The sequence below is a fragment of the Camelus ferus genome, chromosome 8 (genome assembly GCF_009834535.1).
Source record: "Camelus ferus isolate YT-003-E chromosome 8, BCGSAC_Cfer_1.0, whole genome shotgun sequence".
Classification (NCBI taxonomy): domain Eukaryota; kingdom Metazoa; phylum Chordata; class Mammalia; order Artiodactyla; family Camelidae; genus Camelus; species Camelus ferus.
In genome coordinates, this window is record NC_045703.1 from 46,941,416 (window position 1) to 46,966,031 (window position 24,616).

The 24,616-nt window shown below is 35.2% G+C and overlaps 1 protein-coding gene across 2 annotated transcripts in view; it reads right to left on the reverse strand.

Annotated features, from left to right (window-relative positions):
- The window catches only part of MOXD1 (monooxygenase DBH like 1), an 84,452-nt gene that overhangs the window by 33,041 nt on the left and 26,795 nt on the right, over nucleotides 1-24,616 (reverse strand). For both annotated transcript variants that reach the window (XM_032484936.1, XM_032484935.1), the window contains exon 4: nucleotides 24,453-24,536. In XM_032484936.1, the coding sequence (XP_032340827.1) occupies nucleotides 24,453-24,536 (84 nt within the window). The remainder of the gene's footprint in view (nucleotides 1-24,452; nucleotides 24,537-24,616) is intronic.

Genomic DNA, 24,616 nt, shown 5'->3' on the forward strand with positions numbered 1-24,616 from the left:
TCAGCACTCTTCACCTCGTTAATCTGAATAATATTCGATGGCTCCACACAACCCAACCTGCATCTGATCAAGTCCACACTTCTTTCTCTGACATTCAGGGCCCACTTTCATTGGCTGCATGTTACCTACACAGTCCCATAAGCATGAATTCTCAGCCATAGGAATCACTTCCCTTTATGCACCATGTTTGTTCTTACCTTCTTATTTCATTAGTACTGTCTTCTCCACCTAGTACATTCTCCTTACTCAACTTTGCTTATTAAAATCCTACTTGTTCTTGAAAGCCCACGTTTTGTTTTCCCTGGATGCTTTCTCTGATTATTTTGGCTTGCATTTTCCTTGTTTCTCTGAACTTCTTCTGGGAGGCAGTACCATGTGGTAGCTTGAAGCCAAAGATGTGGTTTGGAATCCAACGTTTTGCACTTACCAGCTGTGTGACCTGAGGCAAATTACTTAACCTTACTGAAACTCAGTCTTCTTATTCATGAAATGGAAACACAAATCAACTTTTAATCCATGATAAAAGGTAAAGGACAATATGTATATAGCACATAATAATTTACAGTAAGCAACTAAAAACTATACTCAGTGCTGTACAACTTAGCAAATCTATCATTTTTTTTTAATTGGATGCACTTATTTCTTACCTGAGTTTTTTCTCCCTACTCGGGGTAGCAACTCATTGTTTTACCACTTGTTGACAATTCATTACATGGAGCAGACTTCTTCAAAGCCTTTATTATTTCTGTGCATTGCAATTAAGAAAACAGAACATCAAGACTAGATACTGCTAGTTATTCTTTGGCATGAGATTGCTTACTTACATCCTTATAAGCATGAGCTGTTTTTTAACAATAAATTGATCTTTTTCAGATTAAACCTGTATTTCAGATTCTGGCAATTCATGGAATCCAAACTACATACAGTTTATATAAAGTAGACATGATTTGCTACTTCATACTGCAGAAAAATGGTTTACAGAACTTATCCAATTGTGCTGTTGGTCAGTGCGTGCTATTCAGTGCAACAATATATTCATCAAAGGTGTGAGTGTATCTGGATTTCTGCCAGTCCTATGCAAGGTAAAAGACACAACATGGACCAACATGTTCTATGGAGGATATAAACTTCAAAATGGGGGGTATCTGATAGGAACATAGTTTCACATCACAGAGTGACAGGGAGACAGAACCGCATGGACACTCCAACTTTATCTACAGGGACCCATCCTCCTATGGTGGACAAGTGGACCAAAGGTTGACAGAGGAAAACATTATAGAGCTGAGTATTGGAAGCAATACTCATCTGAGCAAAGATAAGTAAACATTAAATTACCACAACAATGAGGAAAGTATTTGCAACATTTATATCAAGCAAAGAGCTAATCCCCTTGAATACAAAAAAGCTCTGATAAGACAAACAAGCAAAAACGGGCAGAATTACATGAAAAATTCACCACAAAGAGGTACAAGCAGTTACAAACATAGAAAAAGATGTTAAAAGTCACTCATAATTAAATCAATGAAGAGGAAAACATACTCTTTCACCTATCAGACTGGCAACACACGAGAAGTTTAATAGGCAATATCAGAGAGTGTTATGGACTGAATTAACGTATCCCCCCAAATTCATCCATTGATGTCCCAGTCCCCAAAGTGACTGTATTTGGAGACAGGGCCTTAATGGAGGTAATTAAGGTTAAATGAGGGTATTATACACTAGGGCCCTGATCCAATAGGAATAGTGTCTTTGTAAGAAGAGACAAGAGAGTGCTCTCTCTCTCGTTTTCCTCTTTCTCTCTCTGCCATGTGAGGACACAGTGAGAAGCAGTCACAAGCCAAGAGACGAGGCTTCAGAATGAAACCACCCTTGCTGGCACCCTGATCTTGGACCTTCCAGCCTCCAGAACTGTGAGAAATTTCTGTTGTTTAAGCCACCCAATCTATGGTATTTCGTTATGGCAGGCCTAGTAGATGAATACAGAAAGAATGTAACAGCATAACACTGGAAATATTTAATGTTATAAATTAAATGATATTAAATTTAGGCAGTGGGCTACCCACACAGTCATTAAAGGGTAAGATAGATCTATACATGCTGAAGTGAAACATCTTCCGAGAGACACTGTTAAATGCAAAAAGCAAGTGTCAAAATTTATAGTTTGATTCTTACTGAAGTCTAAAAATACAAACAAGGAAAAAATATATGTAAAGAGAGAGGAATGAAAATATAAACAGAAATAGACATAAAGGTATATGGCTGCATATGTATAGAAAATTTCAGAAAAATAAAAGAAAATATTAATGATGGCTGATGAAACGTGGAACTTGAACGGTAGAGGTTGGAGCTTTTTGCTTTTCACTTTAGGGACTTTTGCATTTCAATTGTTTACAGTGAACAAATATTCATTTTATGATATATTTTAAAAATTCTGTTGTCATCACTTATTTGCTGAATGGTCCCTGACAAGGTAATTAACTTATGAGTCCTCTTTTCCGACCTCACAAGGTGATCATGAGAATCATCTGAGATATTGGAAATCCATGGTATGCACAAACATTCATCAAATGTTAGTTCTCATATTTCCCATCCATAACCTATCTATGATATTTCCTTGAACAGTACACACATATTGCATTTATGCTATGCTATTATACATATATGTATATTTATATTTAAATTACATATATTTGTATATTTATATTTATATATATATTTAAATGGAGTCCCCCCAAATCTTCAAACATGTTTATTTCCCTAATCTTGAGTGAGGGCAACATAGTCTATTTCTTCTCATAATTTTTTAATTTAAAATTTATTTAGAGTAATAATTGATCAGGATGGATTTGGGACTAAGTCTCCAGAACAAACCACTGTTTCTCTGAAAACCGAATTATAGTCTCTGAATTTGTAGGCCCTTAGAATAAGAGTTGTCTTCCCCAAACCTGCCATCAGGACTTTCCAGCTCACTGGCAGATGTCACTGTGTTGGCTTCACCTCTAAACAGACGCAGTTCCTGCTGGGAGGGTCCCACAAAGATACCCAGACCTGGCTTTGGTTCTGCATCAGACATTTTCTGTCTCCCTGGATTGTTTTTGCTTTTTGGTCTCCTTTGAAGTTACAGTTGTTAGTTCGCTTTTGTTGTTGTTGTCGTTGTGTGTGTGTGTGTGTGTGTGTGTGTGTTAATGGTTTAAAGGCCTAATAATTCCATCCATGAAAGGACAGGACTCAAATACTAACAGATGATCCTCGTGATAAAAAGCCACAGCCCCAAATTAGGGGAAAGGAAAAAAAACTTAGCTTTTCATTTAGTCCAATACAACTTACATAGAAAAATAACAGATTTAATTCTGCATATTTTAAAACTAACTCTTCAAAACTTGTTTTCACATCCTGAAACTTCTAGTACCTGTGTTTATATATTATTTATCATAACAATTTTGGCAGATTCAAATAAACTGTATTATTTTAGCATTTATTCATCATAATTTAAGGATAGTGCTTCCTGGAGAAACTTAATAAATGGGCCATCTTTTTTTTCCTCTTCTAGGATTAAGGAAATAATCATTGCATGACATTTTTTATTCCTTTAGGCATAGTTTAAAGATTTGATGTAATTGTAAGCAATACAAATGAGTAACACTGCTTCATGCAGAGTTTTATGTTGGATTTGATTTAGAGGTCTAGAATTCATCACTCTTTAAATTTAAATTAAATCTAAAGTATAGTCTATCTTGTAATGAAAGCAGGAGAAACCGATGTTAAGTGTTTTTCTCTAAGATACAAAATAATGTTGCTTTAGAGCTGGTAATAAATGCAGGTTTCCACATCATAATTCATTTCACTGAATGTTGGCCCTTTCTATGAAGCGTTTATAAGTAGCACAGCAGAACTGTTCAGTTCAGTCCTTAAATTAGACACATAAACCACAGTGCCACACATTCAAAGTTCATTTGCTTCAAGGATAAGAGAGATTTTCTGAACACTGTTTGTAATTCACCATCATTGACATGCCTCTAGATTTGAGTCACTCATCCAACAAACTCATAAAGCACAAACTGCCCAGGACTGAAGTTTTAAGGAGGAGCATAGCACAACTGTCCGGGGCTTAAGTTCTAAGGTCAGATAAAAAGATGAGTTCTGTGGGAAACATAAGTGCTATGGCATCAGTAATAGCTGTTTTTTGTATATAAATGTACCAAGCACATTATATATACTATCACATTTAATTTCATTTCATCCTCACACAATCCAGAGACAGGTATTATGCCTTCACTTTACAGACAAGGAAACTGAGACACAGTTAAGTCAACTGAACAAACTCACACAGCTGCTGAGTAGCAGGACTGAATTTGCATGCAGGGCTGCCTGGCTTCAGCCCCCCTTCTCTGGGAGACCAGGCCTGCCTCGCTATCTTACCCGCACAGGCTGCAATGGGGGTCTGGAGGGGGAGCTATGGTTAGAAAAGGAATTGGAATAAAGCTCAACATAATTTTGTACTTTTAATATTATAGTACTGCTTCGAAGACTCATTTGATTTTATTTATGGAGTTTGGCCCTCTGGTTGGAAAAGGGATAACAATAATGAAAAAGACGATGGCCTCACAGAATTTGTGATTAGCCATTACCACAAGTAAGAAATACATATAGTCTTTTACATTTCAGGAAATTTCAATAAATAAACGAATACCAGTGGATGGCTTCTGTAATTCTGGCTCCTCTCTTTGTTTCTTTCTTATTCTCTACGTGTTTAAACATGAGGCCTCCATAAAAAGAAGTCCTCCTTTATAGGGCAATTCCATGAAAAGGCGAAAACAACAAACAGGAGTGTCTCACTCCTGCCGTGGCTGAGTTAACACTGGTCTTCTGTGGGTGAGTCCCCACTCTAGGTGGATAACCCCTACTCCACGAAGCCTTTGCTTAGCACATAAACAGCATCACATTGAATTCACCTTTTCAAAGCCCTCAAGTCTCCTGCTGCCTTCCAGCTATTTGAATAAGTATGTCTTCTTCTCTGGATGTAGGTTTCTGGAAAGCAAAGCAAGTGTCTTATCAATCTTTGAGGTTATTTGCTTGCTCTTGATTTTGAAAAGTTTATATATAGAGAAAATAATAGAACATCATTCATATAACAACTACTCAGGATTAATGAACATATTGTCATTTTTACTTTGTTGTTCATCTTTGCCCCTACTAAATCCAGCACATTTCTCTGTTCTCACTCTGTTCTCTCAGTGGTGACCTGAATGGCAAACTCCAGCATTCAGAGTCTCAATGAAAACCTCAGGGGTCAGATTAGTCTTAACAGGCCTGATCTTCCTTTTTTCCTAAACACGGCAGCCATCTCCTTTCAATTCAACCTCAAATAACTCTTGCAATCAATACTTTTTATCAGAGTTTAAATATTCTAAAGTCTGCCATCATAGTAATTACACTAAAAATGGATCTACTTCTGAGAGAAACTTATAAAAAGCATAGGTTATTTATTCCATGTTCTTCTCCATCAGATAAAAGCCACATTCAATCTAATCTTAATAATTTACAACCTGCATAGGTATTCATATTCAAAGAGAAGTGTGCAGTTTCAGAAATGTGGCCCATTCTGACCTCAAACTTCTTCAAGACAACATTTTCTTTTCACTTTTATAAAGGTATACTTGACATACACTAAACTGCCCATATAGCAGTATAAAAATTGATAAATTTTAACATATGCACACATTCATAAAGCACAACTGAGATAATGAATACACCCATAATCCCCAAGGGTTTCCTCATGCCCTTTGGCAATCTCATTGTCTTGTCTCCTTGCTTCATTGTAATCCCCAGGAAACCACTAAATAGCTTTGTGTCACTAGAGATTATTTGCATTTTCTAGATATTATATCAACTACATTTTGCCTTGCTTCTGTCATTCAGCATAATTTATCAGATTAATCCATGTTGTTTTTATCTATCAGTAGTTCATTTTTATTTTTCATTGCTGAGTAGTATTCCATTGTATGGATATATCATAATTTGTTTATCCACTCACCTATTAACAGACATTTGAGTTGTTTCCACTTTTCTAGCTATTACAAATAAAGCTGCTATGAACACTTATTTATAAGTCTTTGATGGACATATGTTTTTATTACTTGAATATATATCCAGTTGTGGAATAGCTGGACTATATGGCATGTTTTTTAATTATTTGAGAAACTGCCTAATAGTTTTTCAAAGTAGTGATACTATTTTATATCCTAATCAGCAGTGTATTAGAGTTCCAGTTACTTGACATCTTGCCAACCCTTTAATTTTAGCTACTTATATAGGTGTGTGGTAGTATCCCAGTGTGGTTTTAATGTGCACTTCCTTAATGAGTAATGATGTTGAGCAATCTCTCAAGACATTGGACATTACACAAAAGCAGAGAGTGATCTCTGAAAAATGAGAAACAAATGAGGTCAGTCGTAGCATTTCCTCAGCTTACTGCATAGAGAGTTTCCAGGCTGTTTCACAGAAAGGGGAAACCCAGGCAAACAAGGTACTCTCTGAGTTGAGGAGACAGAGTTGGGAGTCCAGGGAGGCTAAGTATGTTACAGTTCACAGAATAAAATATGGAAGAAGAGAGAGACAAACAAAGAGCGAACTGAGGACATCTGCAGAGACTACACCTCAGATACTTTACTGGGTACTGATTCTTTCATGCAGGTAAAGATTACTCTAAAAATCTAACCCAAGACCATGTAAGAATTACTCTGAAGGATAAGCAGAAACAGTGAAAGAAATATCACAATGCAGAAAATAGAGCCTTTTCCCAACAGTGTGAAATCTTATAAACCACAAGGCATTAGGTAAAATACTAAAGAGGGTTTTCTCTTGCAGTGAGTAAAATTAGCATTAAAAATAAGACCCAAAAGGTCTGATTCCAAGTAACTTAACTATATTCCAGAAGAAATCTCAAGACTATTTATAAGAATACGAACATATCCAGCATTCAGTAAGGTAAATTAAAAATGTCTAGCATCCAACTAAAAATGACTAGTCATACAAAAAAATTAGAAAAACAAAACCCACAAGGACAAAACTCAAATCAAACTAACCCAGAAATCATGCAAACAACAGACAAAGACATTATAATGGATATTATAATTGTATTTCAATGTTCTAAAAGATAAAGCAATGATTGAATATGTTACTTAGAGACATGGAAGATATTTTTAAATGCTCAAATCTAACTTTTAGAGATTAAAATTACAATACCTGAGATGAGAAACACAGTGCCTAGTTTTAAGAACAGAGTAGACAATGAAGAAGAAAAGACTGAGGAACTTGAAGATAGAGCAATAAAACTGTTCAAAACTTTTTAAAAAGAGAGAAAAAAATAAAGTTTCAGTCATCTATGGAACAACTAGAAGCAGCCTAACATACATATAACTGGAGTCAGCATAAGAGGAGAGTAAAGGAAAAATCCAGAACTAACTTAATGATACCTAATGATAAAAGACTGAATACTTTCCCCCTAAGGTAAAGACCAAACAAGAGTTCACTCTCACCATTTCTACTCATCGTTATACTGGAGGTTCTGCACATTGAAATAAAGAAAACATTTTTTGAAAAGAAATAAAAGGCATCAGATCAGTAAGGAGGCAATAAAACTATCTTTACTCTCAAATTATATGATGATCCAGGTAGAAAATCCAACTGAATCTGTAACAGTGCTGTTAGAACCAATAGGTGAATTTAGCACATTTGAGGGATACAAGATCCATATACAAGGATCATATTAGTAAGAAAATAACAGAAAATGAAATTTAGAGGTAAATAACATTTAATACCATCAAAAATATTAAATTCAAAAAATAAATCTGACAAAAGTCATGCAAAACTTCTACACTGAAAGCGGAAGACATTGCTTAGAGAAATTAAATAAGAAAATATTCATGACCCTGGATTAGCCAAAAATTTCTTAGTTACAACACCAAAAACAATGCATAGAAGGAAAAACATAGACTAGACTTTACAAAACTTGAGAAATTCTGTTCTTCAGAAACACTTAAGTGAATGAAGACAGACTGCAGACTAAGATAAAATATTAGCAAATCACAGATGTAATAAACAAAGTGTGTCCAAAATATTAAAGAATACTCAAGACTCAAAAAAAAAAACCATCTAATTTAAAAAATGGACCAAGATTTGGAGAAGCACTTCACCATAGAAGATAAACAAATGGCAGAAGCACCTGAAAAGATGTTCAACAAGCTCGGTCATTAGGAAATACAAATTAAAACCACAGGGAAATACAACTATTAGAATGGTTAACATTGTAAAAGAATGACTATTTAAAGTGTTGGTGAGGACATGGAACACCTGAAACACTCATACATTGTTCTGGGAATGTAAAATGGTACAACTACTTTGGGAAACAGTTTAGCAGCTTTTTAAAATGTTAAACATATTGCATACATATTGCACGACTCACCATTCCACTCTTAGGTACACATCCAAGAGAAAAGAAAGCATATGCTCACACAAAGACTTGTACACAAATACTCATAGCAGCTTTATTTATAATAACTCCAAAATGGAAACAACACAAATATTCATCAAGTGAATGAAAACAAATTTGTCTTGTAGAATGGAATGCTACTCAACATTAAAAAGAATGAACTATGAAAATATACAAACAAACAAAAACTCAATCATATTGAGTAAAAGAAAGCAGACCAAAAAAAAAGTACATATACTATGATTCCATTATACAAAATTCTAGAAAGCTAATCTAGTGACCAAAAGCAGATATATATTGCCCAGGAATAGGAGGGGAGGTGGTGGGAGGAAAAGATCACAAGGAGCCATGATGAAATCACACTATTTTCAGTGTGATTATGATTTCACAGCTGTACACACAGATCAGAATTCATCATATCATATGCTTTAAATGTGTGCAAATTATAATCATTTATACCTCAGCAAACTTGTTAAAAAATAACACCATGCAATACCACTGTAATCCCTCTAGAATGGCTAAGATGGAAAGCACTGATAATAGCAAGTATTTACAAGAATACAGAGCAACCAGAACTGGTATACACTGTGAAAAACTGTATCTAGATTGAAATTGTTTGCTTGGGGCAAAAGTAATGGTGTGCCAATCCCAAGATCAGGCACCAAATGGCCTTACAGTTTCTGCTCGCTGTTTTGGAACCTTGCCACACTTCTGGAGAACATGATACTATAAAGGAGAGCCCACTTTCCAGCTGAGGACGCCTCGATCAGCCTGTAAAGAGCTGACTCCCAACCATATGAGGGAGCTGAGGCACCATTAAAGAATCACTCACGTAGCCCAAGCTGGTAACAGACCTATGAGTAAGCAAAACAATAAACAGTAGAACCCCCAGACCCCAGCTGATCTGTAAACTATGATAAATGTGTATTTATTTAAAGCCTTTGAATTTTGGGGTGGTTTTGGACACAGCAATAGCTAACTGATACAAACAAATAAAAAAAATTCTGCTGTATATAGACAGTGAAACACTATATCACACAAAGATGAAAATGAACACATGATTTCCGATACCCCACAGCACAGCTGACTCACACATCATGTTGAGCAAAAGAGTGCTCCTGTCTGACTCTTTTGTTACACAAAGTTCATGTAAATAGTGATTAAAATCAGAACAGTGGTTATGTCTGGAGCGAAACAGTACCTGGAAGGGGTCTTGAGGGCCACTTCTGGAGGAGTGGTCATGTTCTAATTTCTTGATTATGATAATGCTTCCATGAGTCAGTTCACTTTATGAAAATCCAGTGAGTCATATACTAGTGTCCATGCACTTTTATGTATGTAATTCAGTAAGAGGATTTTTTAAGAAAGGAATTGGTAAAGAATTGAACAGCAAATTCACTGTAGAGGTAATATAAATAAAAGGAGCATCAGTCTCTCACTGCTAGTCTGAGAAAAGTAAATCAAAGCAATGATAAATACTAGGTTTCACCCACTGGTCGGCAATAAATTTAAAAGACTGAAATATTCATTACTTGAGAGGGAATGAGGAAATATTGCACATTACTAGTGCGTGAACTTTAGAAAGTAATCTAATGAATATATTAAAATTTGGAATGCATATAACTTTTACTCAGTGCCTTTATGAACCTATCCTACAGAAATGTAACCACTAATATACAAGGATATACTTACAAGAATATTTATGGAAGCATTATTCACAGCAGCAAAGTAATTAAATCACCCTGAGTGTGCACCAACTGTGGATCGTTTCAAAAACTGGTTTATACATAACAGGGGACTTATGTAAATATTAAAATGTATGTGTTATTATATTTTGACCTGCAGTAATAAGGGTGGTAATTTGAAAAAGCAAATTTCAAAGTAATATATATAGCAATGCTAGTTTTGTTTTTAAAAAGGATTAACTCAAAATCCAATACAATTTTGTAATTTTTTTCTTGAGCATAAAGTTGTAGAAGGACACAAAGAAATCTGTTAACATTGGTTACCTAAGAGAAGTGGAATTTGGAGGAAGGGGGACACCACCTTATTTTTCTATAGACTTCACTGTTTTTCTTGTTGCAACAAGTATATATTACATTGAAAATGAAACAAGTACATGTTAGAAAATACTTGTTTTAAAATTCCTGGCATTTAAATTAAAATAAAAATAAGAGCATCAAGTCACTTAATTAAATGAAGTTTTCAAATCTTATGTCCAATCAGCACAAGTAGACACAGACATCATATAAAACAGACCAAAAAAAAAAGGAGAAAAAAAATAAAGTTCTCTTGAGAAACAGAGCACAGAACAAACTCCTTAATCTTTCAAAGGATGAAGGATAAACTTTTACCAGTTGTGATCTCTTTTCAAGATTGGTAAAGGCCAGTCCAGGAGCACATCATATCACATATGAATTTCATATTATTGTTAATTCAAGCTAAAGAAGAATTAAATTCTGCTATAAAATATCTCTTAGCACTTGGACAAAATAGACTTTGAAATAATGTGACCAATCCAAAAATCTGTTGGAAAATTTATTTACTAAATGAGTGGAAAATATTACTCAGAGTACTGACATTTCCTATTTACCATTAAAAAAAAAAAGAACTTAGTTCTCTAACCTTGTAAATTTAATTCAGTTGAGAATCTTACAACTTCCTGCAATGAGAGCTTGCCTTACATAGCAAATAAGATACATTTGGCAGCCTAGTTCTTAAAAGAATTAAGCTTTATCTTAAAAGTGAATATAGAAATAAAAAGAAAGACAGAAGCAATAAACATGGCAAGTTATAAGGAACTAATACCATTTGAAATCCAGCTGGATATAAATAAATATATTTCAACATTTCCTTTTTAATGTCTCAGAAAAGTTAACGAAATCAAAGTGAGTTTCACAACTGCTCTAAATTACTGGATAATTACATCTAAGTAATTTAGACCTTTTTCAAAAAGCTCTAAAAATTCTTTCATTATAGATTATTAAAAGATGACAGAGTAGGAAGGGATATAAATCTTGGGTATATTTTTCACCTTGAGTTTGTTTTGTATTTCACAGGTTGAAAGGGAGATACAGACAAGTAACAGCAATTTGGGATTTATAATCTAAATCACAGTTTCAATTAATTAACTGGATGAGAAAGGCAGTTTTTTTTTCACTAGACTTCATTTTCTGCAACCACAAAATAAAATGTTGACAAAAGCAAACAGAAAGTTTAGCGTGTCAGAGTAAAAAATAAGTACAGAATGACAGTATTTCACATATATCATGCCGTTGTATCAGATGCTTTATAAACATTTTCAAATAATTTTCATCGTAATCTGTGAATAGGTCACACCTTCATTTTGCCAATGAGGAAAGTGACATTCAGAGAAGTTCTGTTTAAGTCACTGAAGGTCATAGAAGTAGTTAATGGGAGAGCCAGGATTTGAAACAAGTTCCAAGTGACCAGAAAGACAGCACCCTTTATCCTTAATTTCATGAAAGTTAAATAAATTGGGTAAGTTCCCACTGCTGCACCAAGTAAATGACGTTTTATAATGCTAAATCCTCTGTGACTTTAAGAAAGATAGCTAATTTTTCTGAGCCTCAGTTTCTTCAAACTCAACAAGGAATAAGAAGTAAGTAAAAAGCACAGCGCCTGGTACACAGGGAGTAATCGACAAAGACTTGTTTTCTGAAATTCAATATTTTTCAAGCGCTTTCAGAGTAGCCTTGAGAAGGCAGGAACTGTTATTGCCATTTTGCATATGGGTATATACTGACACCGAGAGCATAAAAGGCAAGAGAGACATATTTAATAACAGCTCATGGTCTTTATCATCGTGATGAAGAACTGTGTTCAGTTTCCATTCAGAAGGACTAATTTTGCCTTGAAGTCATGAAGTTTAAATCAGCTCTTATGGAGAAAATAACCAATTTCATTGATAAAGATAAATTTGGAAAGCCCACAGAAATTTTTAATAATTATGAGAAACATTCATCTCTGGAGGGTGGTTTTAAGGCAATAGTTTTTCAAATCTCAAGCAATAAATATATAAACTATCTCTTGAGATCTGTATTAGGACCACAGTTCAATAAAATGAACAGCTTATTGATACAAACCTCTTGTATAAAGAAGCCCACATACATTACATACTTTTAAACTACTGAGAAAAGGTGACTGACGTGGACAATGGGAATGGGCGTCCAACTAACTCAGCAGTCAAGTCACCCTAAGGGGCGAGAGCTCTAGGGAAGACCTCTCACTTCTGCAGGAACTGAAAGGCACTTGCTTTCTTCTGAGGAACTGCCTGCAGCTTTTCTTTCAAGAACTACATGGTTGTATGCATATGTGTGCGATGAAGAGGTAGCCTTGATTTCTATTTTGGAGCGCCTGACGCCACTTGACAGAGTTTTACCATGAAGTAAAACTGTAAGTTCACGGCTGGGGCTAAAGCTACACAATGGTGTCATTCAGGATAAAATCAGTGACCCCATTTAGATAGCGGAGGCCACAGTCTACAGCCCCTTTCAATATTTCACACTAGGGGCTTTGGTGTGGCTAAGGCATTCTCTAATCAAAAAATGCGGTTACCCTGACAACAAGGGATTCTGCATTCTAATCTGACATAACTAGACTATGGTTTTGAAGTTTAGCCAGCAGCTGCTGGTTGGCTTTAGCACAGGCAGATGCTGGTTGCAGCAGCAAGGATGCCTGGCACATGTGGGACCAGAAGGAGCTTCTGCATAGATCAATTTCAGAACTTCAATGTTGAAGCAAGAGTCCTTTTTTCCAGTCCATGAATGCTTTCCTCCACAGACCTAAATAGTCATATGTTGAGGCAAACTCTGCAAAAGTGCTCATCCCTGTTTATTTTTTAAATATCCTTTCATCCTCAGGGCAAAGTATACAAACAGGAAAATGATCAGCAATGAACAAGTCACTTAACCTCTCTGGGCTTCAGTTTCCTCATCTGTAAAATAACAATAATAATACTACCTACTTCTTAGGGCTTTTATGAGGGTCGATGACTCACAAAATTTACAGTATTCTCAATAAATACTGCCTTTCATCTAATTTTATTTTGCCCGTAAGCATATAAACAGAGGGGTAGCATCTCAGTCATCCTCACCACACTTCCCTCCCTCCCTAAGATCTATTCAGTTGTACTTTCCCCCAGTGAGTCTTCCCATAGGGCATGGAACCCGAATCTTCACTGCTCTCCTTTCGTGTTGTCTTTACTGCCTCTACTGTGAGTTTGATGCCAATGTCCACTTGCCGGCTTTGGGGTTTCTCTGTTATCCATGTGTGCAACTCTTCTCCTCATCTAGACTAGAATGTCACTGCAGTGAAAGGCCATGTCTCCCATTGTCTTAAATCTGACAAAAGACATAGTACTGAGCACTGTCCCAAGCAGGCACTCACTAGACATTCAATTCTTCTTTGCAATTTAGGCAACAGTAGGAAGGGATGTTTCCAGCTGATTAAGCATATAGTGTATTAAGTACACAGTTGATTTCTGAAACATGTCACAAACAAAGTGCCTCTCCTGTGTTCTCAGGACTTCCTCATGCCAAGCTAAAGGCTGAGAGGTTCTGGGTAGCATTTACATTCTTATTAACAGTTCTTTGCATGGTCTGGCCTTTAGTTAATATGAGATTCCACACAGAGCAATTCAGTGAAATTTCAGTGGTGAAAAGATCTCTCTTTGTTGGTAATGGAATGCATTCAAAAGTCAGCAAGGTGGCTTCCATACATAGTTTCTAAAATGGATCCATTACAATATAAACATTAATGTATAGTGTTCACGTCGATGTATATGTTTCACTAGAACATAAATCTTTTCCCTTCATGGAAGAAGCTATCCCTTTATCTGAATTAGTTCATGTTGAAATTTTATAATGAAAGTCAGCTGTGGTTCCAGGAAACAGCTGGTGTTTTTGCCTCGTCCACTTCCACAAAGAAATGTGCAATGCATCCAGAATAAACTATCTCAAAACCATAAATTGCTTAAATCTTCTTCATGTGAAGACAACTAACAGTGCATTTCAACAGTCAGTGTTTGATGTGTGCTCAATTTTTATATTTGTTGAGCAAAATAGTGTTACTATAAAGAATGCACCAATGCTATTTAATACGAAGAGCATTTTACAAGGTGCTATAAACTATAACTTAAATACAGTCTCCTGGGAAATTTTAGTAACTATAAAACAGTGATTCTCAACCACAGAGTTCATGTCATGAATACTTGGGAAAATTTTCCAAATGACAGTCACAACTATCACTAACAAAAGGGCCTGGACTCCATCCATAAAGATTGTATTCAGATGATTCTAGTGTGTAACTAGGTTATGAATCAAGAAAAATATAATTATTAAATGAAGCAAAACTCAACCATAACTTTTTTTGGATATGTGAGTATAATATTCTTCTTCATAAAATAGATATATTATTAAACTCTTAGGCATAATCTGAATTTTTGATGTGGAAATACATTCATTTTAAATGCACTGAGAGTCTTGATATTTTAAAGAATACAACTGTGCAGCCTTTTATAGCTTGATTAGAATTGAATAAAACTGTTCTTTGATTTATGAGTTTTATAAATTTGACTAGTAAAGAACTCATTTATTTAAACTGAGTTTCTACTACACATATAATTTTTTCTACTAATTACTGAAAGCTCCATTCATAAAAACTATTAAAAAATTACAGTGTTGCATCAAAAAGGAAATAATGGACATCATCCTGTTTTGATAAGTATACAATTTTTTACATTGAAAATAGACATCAAAATAAAATTGGTATGTTATATCCCATGGGAACACACGCACACACGCATGCACGTGCACGCACACACACACACACACACACACACACACACACACACTACCTTCACTCTTTTTATAATTTTTCAGGATATCTTTTTACTACAATCTATCTTATACATTGTATGAATGTATCAGATGTATCCATTTATTTTATACATTTCCAGTTTAGTCAATTTTAATATTTAACTACAATCATAGAATTTTAAGGGCTAAATATCACTTAGAACCACCGCTCAGTTGTATAGATTTATAGTCTTTGAATTGTGTTATTAACACGAATTCAAGCTCTTGAGAGCACTGTGGTGCAGCCACGCTAATTTTCCACTGACCAGTGGTTACTGCAGGATTAGAACCCACACTCTGAATCTGGTTCTTAGGCCGCTCTGAGATACCAACATTCCTAGATCTCTCCAACAACATGGCTCTTCTTGTTTCTGGGGTACTTTTCTCTAGGCGTTTTACCATAAATTTAACTTCCAAATGAAAATGTTAATATATTTTTCTCACAAGTCTAGGCCATTACAGTGAAGGGGAATAAAATCGATCATTATCATTATCTTCACTTAACTCAAAAGAGGATTGTGGTTCAGCTCATAAAGAGGGCTACAGGCTTGTTTCCAGTGATCCTTATGCTCCAAGGCATGCCCAATAATAACAGCAGGCTACCTTCTTTCCACTGAAATTATTTCCAGTCCCGTCTCTCCGACACCATCTCTGAGATTTAACATTCTGTGTCTTTTTGTAGCCACATGCATAATCTTTCGCCTAATCATCCTAACTCAAATCTTATTTAAATGACTTCCTAAATCACAAATGAAACTTCACATGTCATCTCTTGTTTGTGAGCATTTCTGATCCCCAAGAGTGAAAACAGTAGGCCTCTGTGGAATCAAATGCCACTTGGCCAGGTCTATGTCAGTTCCTAGGATCTTAAAGCTGATATTTCTGGAAGGTTCTGGTGGAATCTGTTTGTGTAGCCCTTGGTCTACACACTGATCCTATAGGACACAGAAGTAGCCTGGGTCCTGAGAAGCTTATTCAAATTATGTTTTGTTGTACCACATATCACCTAGAAAAATCATAAGGCCTGGGCTAGTAGAATTGTAGAGAGAAAGATCCATTAGTTTTGCTATAAAGATCCGTGTACAACCTTGCCTCTGCTTCACAGAATTTGTGTTATGTTAAGCAAATCATTTATGCATGCCATGCCTCATTATGTTTGTCTGGAAAGTGGTGGTAATTTAACCTACCTGGAAGGAGGCTATGAAAATCTAACAAGATAATGTATTTAAAGTCGAAAAAAAATAAGTATTTTACTCACATACTTCCCCGTACATGAGTAAAAGTCATTCATATCTTAATATTACCGACCTTTTTAACCTATTGTGCCATCAACATCTAGAATCCAGCATAAATATCTTAGTATTCTTTCAACAGAAGTGCTGTTAATTAAACTATTTACCAATTTTCATGGCCGATAATTATCAATAAATGTGCTAATGCTTTCCAATTTTGTCATCCAACCTTTTGGACTATTTTAAAAAAAAGATGTACTAGATTGGGGATAGAGTTGGGTGGTAGAAGAACAACAAAGAAAATAATTATCTTTTTATGTCTGTTGAAAATTATGTAAGGCCATAGAATGGAAGGCTAATGGGTGATCTAAGAATGTGAAAGAATATTTCCCAGAGGATAGACACCAGCTGGTTTTTATCCTTACTTAGACAAGAACAGGAGGAAATTAGCTTGAATTTCATTTGGTTTAGAATAATGGAAGCAAGCTATGAAATCTAATTCCCAAGGAATCTTTTCGTCAAAATAACATCGAGACTTACTGCCTACTGTGGTTTCAGTGCGGTCCTGACTCTGAAGTATGAGAAAATACTAGATGAATTTATAGTCATCCATCTCTGTAATCCCCACCAAGAGAAAAAAACAAGCAATTACAAGCTGATTATGCAACAGGTGTTTTCACTTGTATTCATTTCATCTTCACTAGAAGTTATTTTTCCTACTTCACAAGTAAAGATGCAAACTGAGAGTTGGGTTTGCCCAGGGTCACTGAGCTAATGAAAAGCAGAGTTAGAACACAACCCTCATCTCTCTCCAGGGTCCATCCTGTGCGTTGTACCAAACTATAAGCCCTCCTCACCCTGGCACCCTTAATTTCTATCCTTTTTATTAAAGGACATATTCCCAATATTTAGATTTATTTAGTTGTTTGTTTACTTAGGTTTATTTTATTTAGATTATTTCCAAGATTTAGAGGTACCTGTAAACCAAAGTCAACTGGGAATTGAGCTAGTACTCACTGAGCTATCTAATATATCCCAACGTGTAAGAACTCCACAGATACTATTTCATTTTGTAATGACAGTTACCATTTGAGACAAGTACCATTATTATCCCCATTTACAGATGGAAACCTAAGCCTCAGAAGATCTGCAAAGAGAATCCAGGACCAAGGGACTAAACAGGAGGACTTTTAACTCCAAGGGAGGCAGTGGGGTCCTAAGCGTTTTCCCCCTGACACGCCCAGGGATAGTGAGAAGCAAGTATCTCAGGAAGTCACACCACAGAGCATCCAAACCCCAGCACAGATTTCACTTTTAGTTTTCAGCAACTCATAGATATTCAGAAGTGAAAAAAAAAAAAAAAGCCAATTGAAATCATCTGGTCCAATCCCTTTATCTTACAGACAAGGAATTTGAGGATCGGGGCGAGGTTAAGTACTTTCTCTAGGGTCAGAAAGCTAATTAGTGACAGAGTTAGCAATAAATCACTTCTATGAAAAGACATCCTTTCAAAGTGAATTCAATTACCTCGCACTCTCAAGTGGCTATTAAGAACACCCAAGTTGCTAGGCAGTCTGCAATGCTTCTGTGAAGTCGAGGTAATCCAAGAAGATCTAGAAAGAACTTGGCAACACTGAGCAATCTTTAAAATGTGCTAATTTCAGTCAACTCATTATTGTTAGGGGCAGAGCTGTTGTCAACTTTCCCTCTTTTCAAAGTTATAGTTTCAGCCACAGTAAATGTATTTTCATCACTCCTCTGGTAGATAAAAGATACATAATATTTCAGATATACTTGGATATAAGCGTAAATTACTTTGGTATTTTGGTCTTTATGAATTTTGGGTGATGAATTCCCAGAGAAGAGGGTCCTTATAATTTTATAGCATGATATTTTCTTCCTAGAAGGTCAAAAATCATCCTGTCGTCAATTGGTGATAAAATCCACAGGCACCAGGGGTAATGCATTGGTAGTAAGAATTTAATAACCAAATAGGGTGCAGCAAAGTATTTTAAAGGAATGGAAAGTATTTTTTACATGAAACATACTTTAAAAGTTAATTTCTTTCAACATACTAAATACATCTATCTAAAGAGCCGAAGTCTGCCGTTAGGAAATATGGTTGAATTAAAGATAAAAAGGAAACATCAGGAAACCAAAGAAGTACTACAAAACGGGAATGAAAATGGATGGAAATACAAACAACCATTCAATCAATAACAAACACCTATTACTCGGCCACAGATAAAGTGAAACAGAAGGTAAATACAGGATAAAACAGTAAGAACTCAAGTGTGGAGTCTGTGAAAATGCATCCTGCTGACAAACCAAGATGCTATTTCCATCAGGGGAAAAAAATCACATCAATTAAAATATATCTTTAAATATCATTTCAGGGAAAAAAAAGGAAGAAGATATACTGACTGAGAAGAGAGAACTCTATTAGTTGTCAAATCATGTATTTTGGCACTGAGAATTCTCACAATTTACTAAATTTAACCCTGAAGTCTTATACATTTTCAGAAACAGAAACCTATAACACACTTGACATTTCAGAATGTGTTAATGCTGAATTTCTCCATTTGACAGTGTCCTTTTACTTAAAGAAGAAGAAAGAATGAACACAACAGGGAAACTGGACAGCAATGTTCCTTTTAACATAAATCTATAAAGTCAAAGGTCTGTGCTATGTGTCTAGCAGAGGAAAATCAATTTTTGAGTGACTATTTCATGGCTATCCAATCCTCTGGCTTCAAGGACATTTCATGGTTATTCAGTGTCAATTGTGCTTAGGTTTTCTTATCCCAGGAAACATTTCCCAAATTAAATCGCTCAGATTTATGAACACCACCAATGGAAAAGAACAGCAGCATCTAATTTCATGGCAAGAAAGATGTTCTGTTTAGTAGAAAGTATAAAGCATAGCATTTCCCTTCCTGTGCCCTTTGCTGAAGAGGAGAATAAAGACAGTGTTTTGTTCCCTCAATGTCACATTTCTCCAGAGCAGAAAGTTCTCAGGTGGCCTCCCTGAGTGAAATGAGTGGCAACCTAGGTTTTATTTGGAACTCTGACTGCCTAGAAAGGGTGTCTGGTTCGGAGTCCCTCAGCAACCCAGAAACCTAACAGGATGCTCCGCAGATTAGCACTTGTGTATTGCTAGCGATCAACATAATCTTATTTAGTTACTCAATTTAACAAACATTATGTGCCAGGCACTGTTCTAAATACTTTACAAATATTAAACTCCTTTGACTCACTTAATAGTCATAACAATCCTACTGGTGAGAACTACTATGTCCATTTTTCCAGGTGAGGAAATGGAGGAACAGGACAGTAAATAATGGGCCCATGATCACACGACTAGTAAAAACATCCTTTCTTAAAACTCAGCAATAGTCAACCTTTCAGCGTGATGCTCTTCCTTTTCTGGGCCTCCACACAAAATAGTAGTTTTCAATGAAAAGTCATTCAGAAAGCAAAACAGAAAATAAATGGCCAGAGTGGGGAGGGTAGAGCTCAGTGATAGTGTGGTTAGCATGCACGAGGTCCTGGGTTCAGTCCCCATATAAGTAAGTAAATAAATAAAAACCTAACTACCTCCCCTAGAAAGAAAAGAAAAAGAAAAAACTGAAATGAATGGCCTGACAATAATAGTTGAATTTATGAAGTTTTCTGTGTTAGATTCAGTGCTAAGGGCTAATAAATTTTTTTTCAAACATGCTATTTAATCTTCAGTCTAAAAACCCCATCAGGAAAGTATCATTCCCATTTAAATGGTAAAATTGAGATGTAGGTGATTAATAACTTTCCCACAGTTCAATGACTAATCGAAAGATGGGTTTCAAATCTGGTCCATCAAAGCACAGAGCCCACCTACTGCCTCCCTAACAGAAGTCATCTCCTTTAAGGGGAGAGGACTAAGGATGATGATTCAACCTGGATGTTTTTTTCTTCTCCTCTTTAACATAATAAGTCATCAACAACTATGTATTAAATTGATTAAGACACATCAGATTCAAACAGATGATTTAGGAGTTTATCAATAAGGAGAATCCCCTGACAATAAAAGCTCCTCCAAAAAAAAAGTGTGTTAAACCAATTGATAACCCCAGCTTCTAGCAGAGTATATCCAATCATTAGTATAAGTTGTGATAATGATATTACTATTGACTAAAGAGAGTGGAAAGAATCATTTTCTCTAAAAAAAAAAAAAACCTTTAAATTTGGGGTAAAGTCACATATTTGGCTTTATAAAGCTTGAATAGGGTCATATTAAGTATGAAGAGATAAGCTGGGTAGTGGCTCTTGAGAGGAAATCAAGAGATGATCTCATATGAGGAGTGTAGTTTTAAGATAATTTACCAAGAATTTTCTTTTTTAAAATCTCCATATGTCATCTGACTGTGCATACATTTTCAAGTCATAATTTTAAGCATTTTTTGCAAGCATCAAAATATAAATCAATAAACTGGAACCACAAGTGAATTGAAACCATCAATAATTTATATCATAATCCTGTCTTTCCTGCAGATGAAATTATTTATCTTTGTTATTTTACTATTTTAAAAATGACTTACCTTATTATTTCATACGTTTAATAGTAAGTCATTTTTATCATTATATGATTGAAATTTAAATTGAAGTATACTTAATATTTTGAATATTAATCATTTCAATTAAATGTATTCGTTGATCAAACTACCGATTTATTTATCTGCTTAGTTTTATAGTTATCAAAACTACTAAATATTATCAACATTAAAACTTGTAAAGCACAGGGAAATATACATAAGATCTTATGGCAGCTCACAGAGAAAAAAATGTGACAATGAATATATATATGTTCCTGTATAACTGAAAAATTGTGCACTACACTGGAATTTGACACAACATTGTAAAATGATTATAAATCAATAAAAAATGTTAAAAAATAAAAATAAAAATTTCAAAAAAACCCAAAAAACCTTCAATTACAAACTTCTGCTTTGAAATAAAGTCCAGAGAACAAAACTGATTTATCGTAATACTACTGTAATCAATATGTTCTTAAAACTCACTGCAAATGACACACAACATAATACAATAAAAAAGCAATGTTCTTTTTTCTGAGAAAGCACTTTTTGTTTGTGTCAGAGAAGGACTGAGGCTTTTTGATGCAGTAATTTGTGGGACATAAAATAAGGTAAAGGAGAAGAACCTAGCTCATGGATTTTCAAAACTAAGAGTCTTTAGTTCTATGAAAAGAAGATACACTTTTCTTAAATTATTAGAAATCATCTGTGCTAAGAAAAAGAGACTAGAAATCAGTTAATTTCTTAAGGTAAAATCGAAATCTATGAATTCTACTTTAGAAATTTATTAAAATTTTATTGTAAACTGGCAAAAGCTGCAAATTGAAATTGTTTTCAAAAGACTGTCTCAAAATCTATACAACCTAAATATTTAAAATTTATTTTCCCAATAGAACTTTCTTTTGGTTTTTTGTTTGTTGTTTTTTGTATATTATCCTATTTGAGTTCATTTGCAAGTTAAATGATTCATAATACTTACTGACTTTTAAAATAGTTTAGATTACCAATGAGCTCAGAAATCTATTCTCTAAGTGGTATTCATAAGTAATAACAGAATTTTAAAGCTAGCCACCAACCCTCTGTCCCACAACAACAAAGTTTGTATAAGCCTTGCCCTCCAACCTGCCACCCCTCCCTCAAATCGCCTCTCATTCAGGGAAAAGAATTTTTGGCTTTATAGACCTCCAAACATGGCAAAAAAAAAAAAAAAAAAAAAAAAAAGCTTCAAAGCCTTTCAAGTAACTGAGATCCCTCTTGAAACCTAGTGAAGACAGCAGTGTGAACCCCAAAGTATATAATTCTAGGCACATTCTTAGTTAATAGATGCCCACATATCTGAGTATTTCTGTGATATGCTTGTGATGGGAAAGCTAGCTAAGAATTCTTAGATGAGGTACTAAGCAAATACCCTACATAGAGGGTCAGAACCTATTCTGCCCTCCCTTAGGTGCAAACAGTTGTTTTTATTTCATTCAACTTCTTAGCATTAATAAAAATAAGAATAAAAATGCATTCATGTAAGTGGTTAAGGACTTCACATCTAACCAATTAACTTTTGCTGAAATATGAATCCAGAACCTATTTTGTGAAACGTTTGCTTTCATTTCTGAGCCTACAGTTTTACCTTTGACCCTTAAGCCAGGTTCCAGTTAAATTTACTGCAAATGACACACAATAATATATAACACGCAGTGTGTATAAATATAACATTCTCTTTCTGAGAAAGACTTTTCATTGGTTTTTAGGAAAGGATTCAGTACTGCATTAAGTATGTAAGACTAGAATTGGCATTCCCCTTTCACATGCAAGAAGCAGAACCGAACGTTGCACAGAGGTGAATGACTCATCCACAGTCACACTAATTATTCCACTACGTCTTCCGATGGTTAAAATATCCTGCAAGTATTTAAGACTACTTATTAATTCAATAAACATTCCCTCAACCTACTCCTCTTGCCTCTCTAAGTGGTTATGAATCATTTCATAATCAAAAGGCAGATCTGTGCCACTGGACACATATATTAGAAATGAACAAATTTAAATCACTTTGTAGAATGTGCTCAGTGTTTCCATCTCTGCCAACATGCTTTGAGGTTGGTGGGGAAAGTGTGATGACTGACCCCCTTTTACAGATGAGGAAACTGGGGCCTGCAGTGTTACCCTGGAGCATCTTGCCGGGGTGCACATAAAGAAGTCAACTTCCAATGTGAATCTGCCTATTTCCCTCCAGATTTAGAATCTAGAAGTTTGTTGCTTTTCCACATTCACACTGCTTCATTATGCAGTCTGGGGGTGACAAAAATTTGGCAATGTCTGGCCTTCTGAATGCCTGCCCTATTTTTTTTAACTTTATTATTGATTTTTGTTTGTTTTTGGAGGGGGAGGCAATTAGGCTTATTTATTTATTTTACTATTATTATTTTGATGGAGGCGCTGGGGATTGAACACAGAACCTTGTGCATGCAAAGCATGCACTCTACCACTAAGCTATACCCTACCCTGCTGTTTGCAATATTTTGCGTGCGCTATTGAATTATATCTTATTCTTTCTAGCATCTTGGTCACATCTCCTACAATCTCATTGTAGGTTCTTTGAGAGCACGGATCATAAATGGAGCCTCTGTGGAACTGTCCCAAAATTCCTAGCACAGAGACAAGGACCTGTAATTTTTTTAAAGACTTGTTCATTCACTAACTAGATGTAAAAGTTCCGGGAGACCTATCTATTCCTGGAGGAGGTGGGAGAGAATTAGATATTACAGGCAAATTAGGCTTATTTATTACCTAACTCTGTGTTTTTCAGTTCTGTAGAAATTCACTACAATTTTCTTGTTTTCCTATTTTCAGAAAACATGTTGTAACAATTAGTTTTGTGACAATACCCAGTATTTTCAATGAAGCAGATATTCGCAGACTATTGGTGGGGAAGGTAAACTTCCTGGATATAATTTATTGATATGTAAGTATATTATTTTAAATAGCAATCCCAATTGTTGAAGTGAATAAGAAATAACCAGAGGTGTGCAAATGCACCCCAAAACTTTAACATGTAAAATAAGGAGACAAAACACAAAATACTAGCTACAGTCCAATTTTCTCACTAAGTTTTGTGACTTTTAGGACAGTGTGTGTGGGTCAGGTCAGCTAGTTCCTCATTCCCTAGTAACTTTTAAATAACTGAACATCATTTCTATACATTTTTTTATTATTTTCATTTTAAGAGCAACAATTTTTCCTCCATTCATACAGATTAAGTTTAGCCTGTGAGCGAGTCACATACCTTGATAACATGATGCTTTTCTTGGAGCACAGGAATCTTAAACATTTGGCACCAGTAAGTTGTACCTTTGTTTGGGATGGGGACCTGTCTTAAAAAAAAGGGGGGAAGGGGACAAAAGTCACATTCTCTTGACAGTCTATTAAACACAACAATTTAAGTAAACA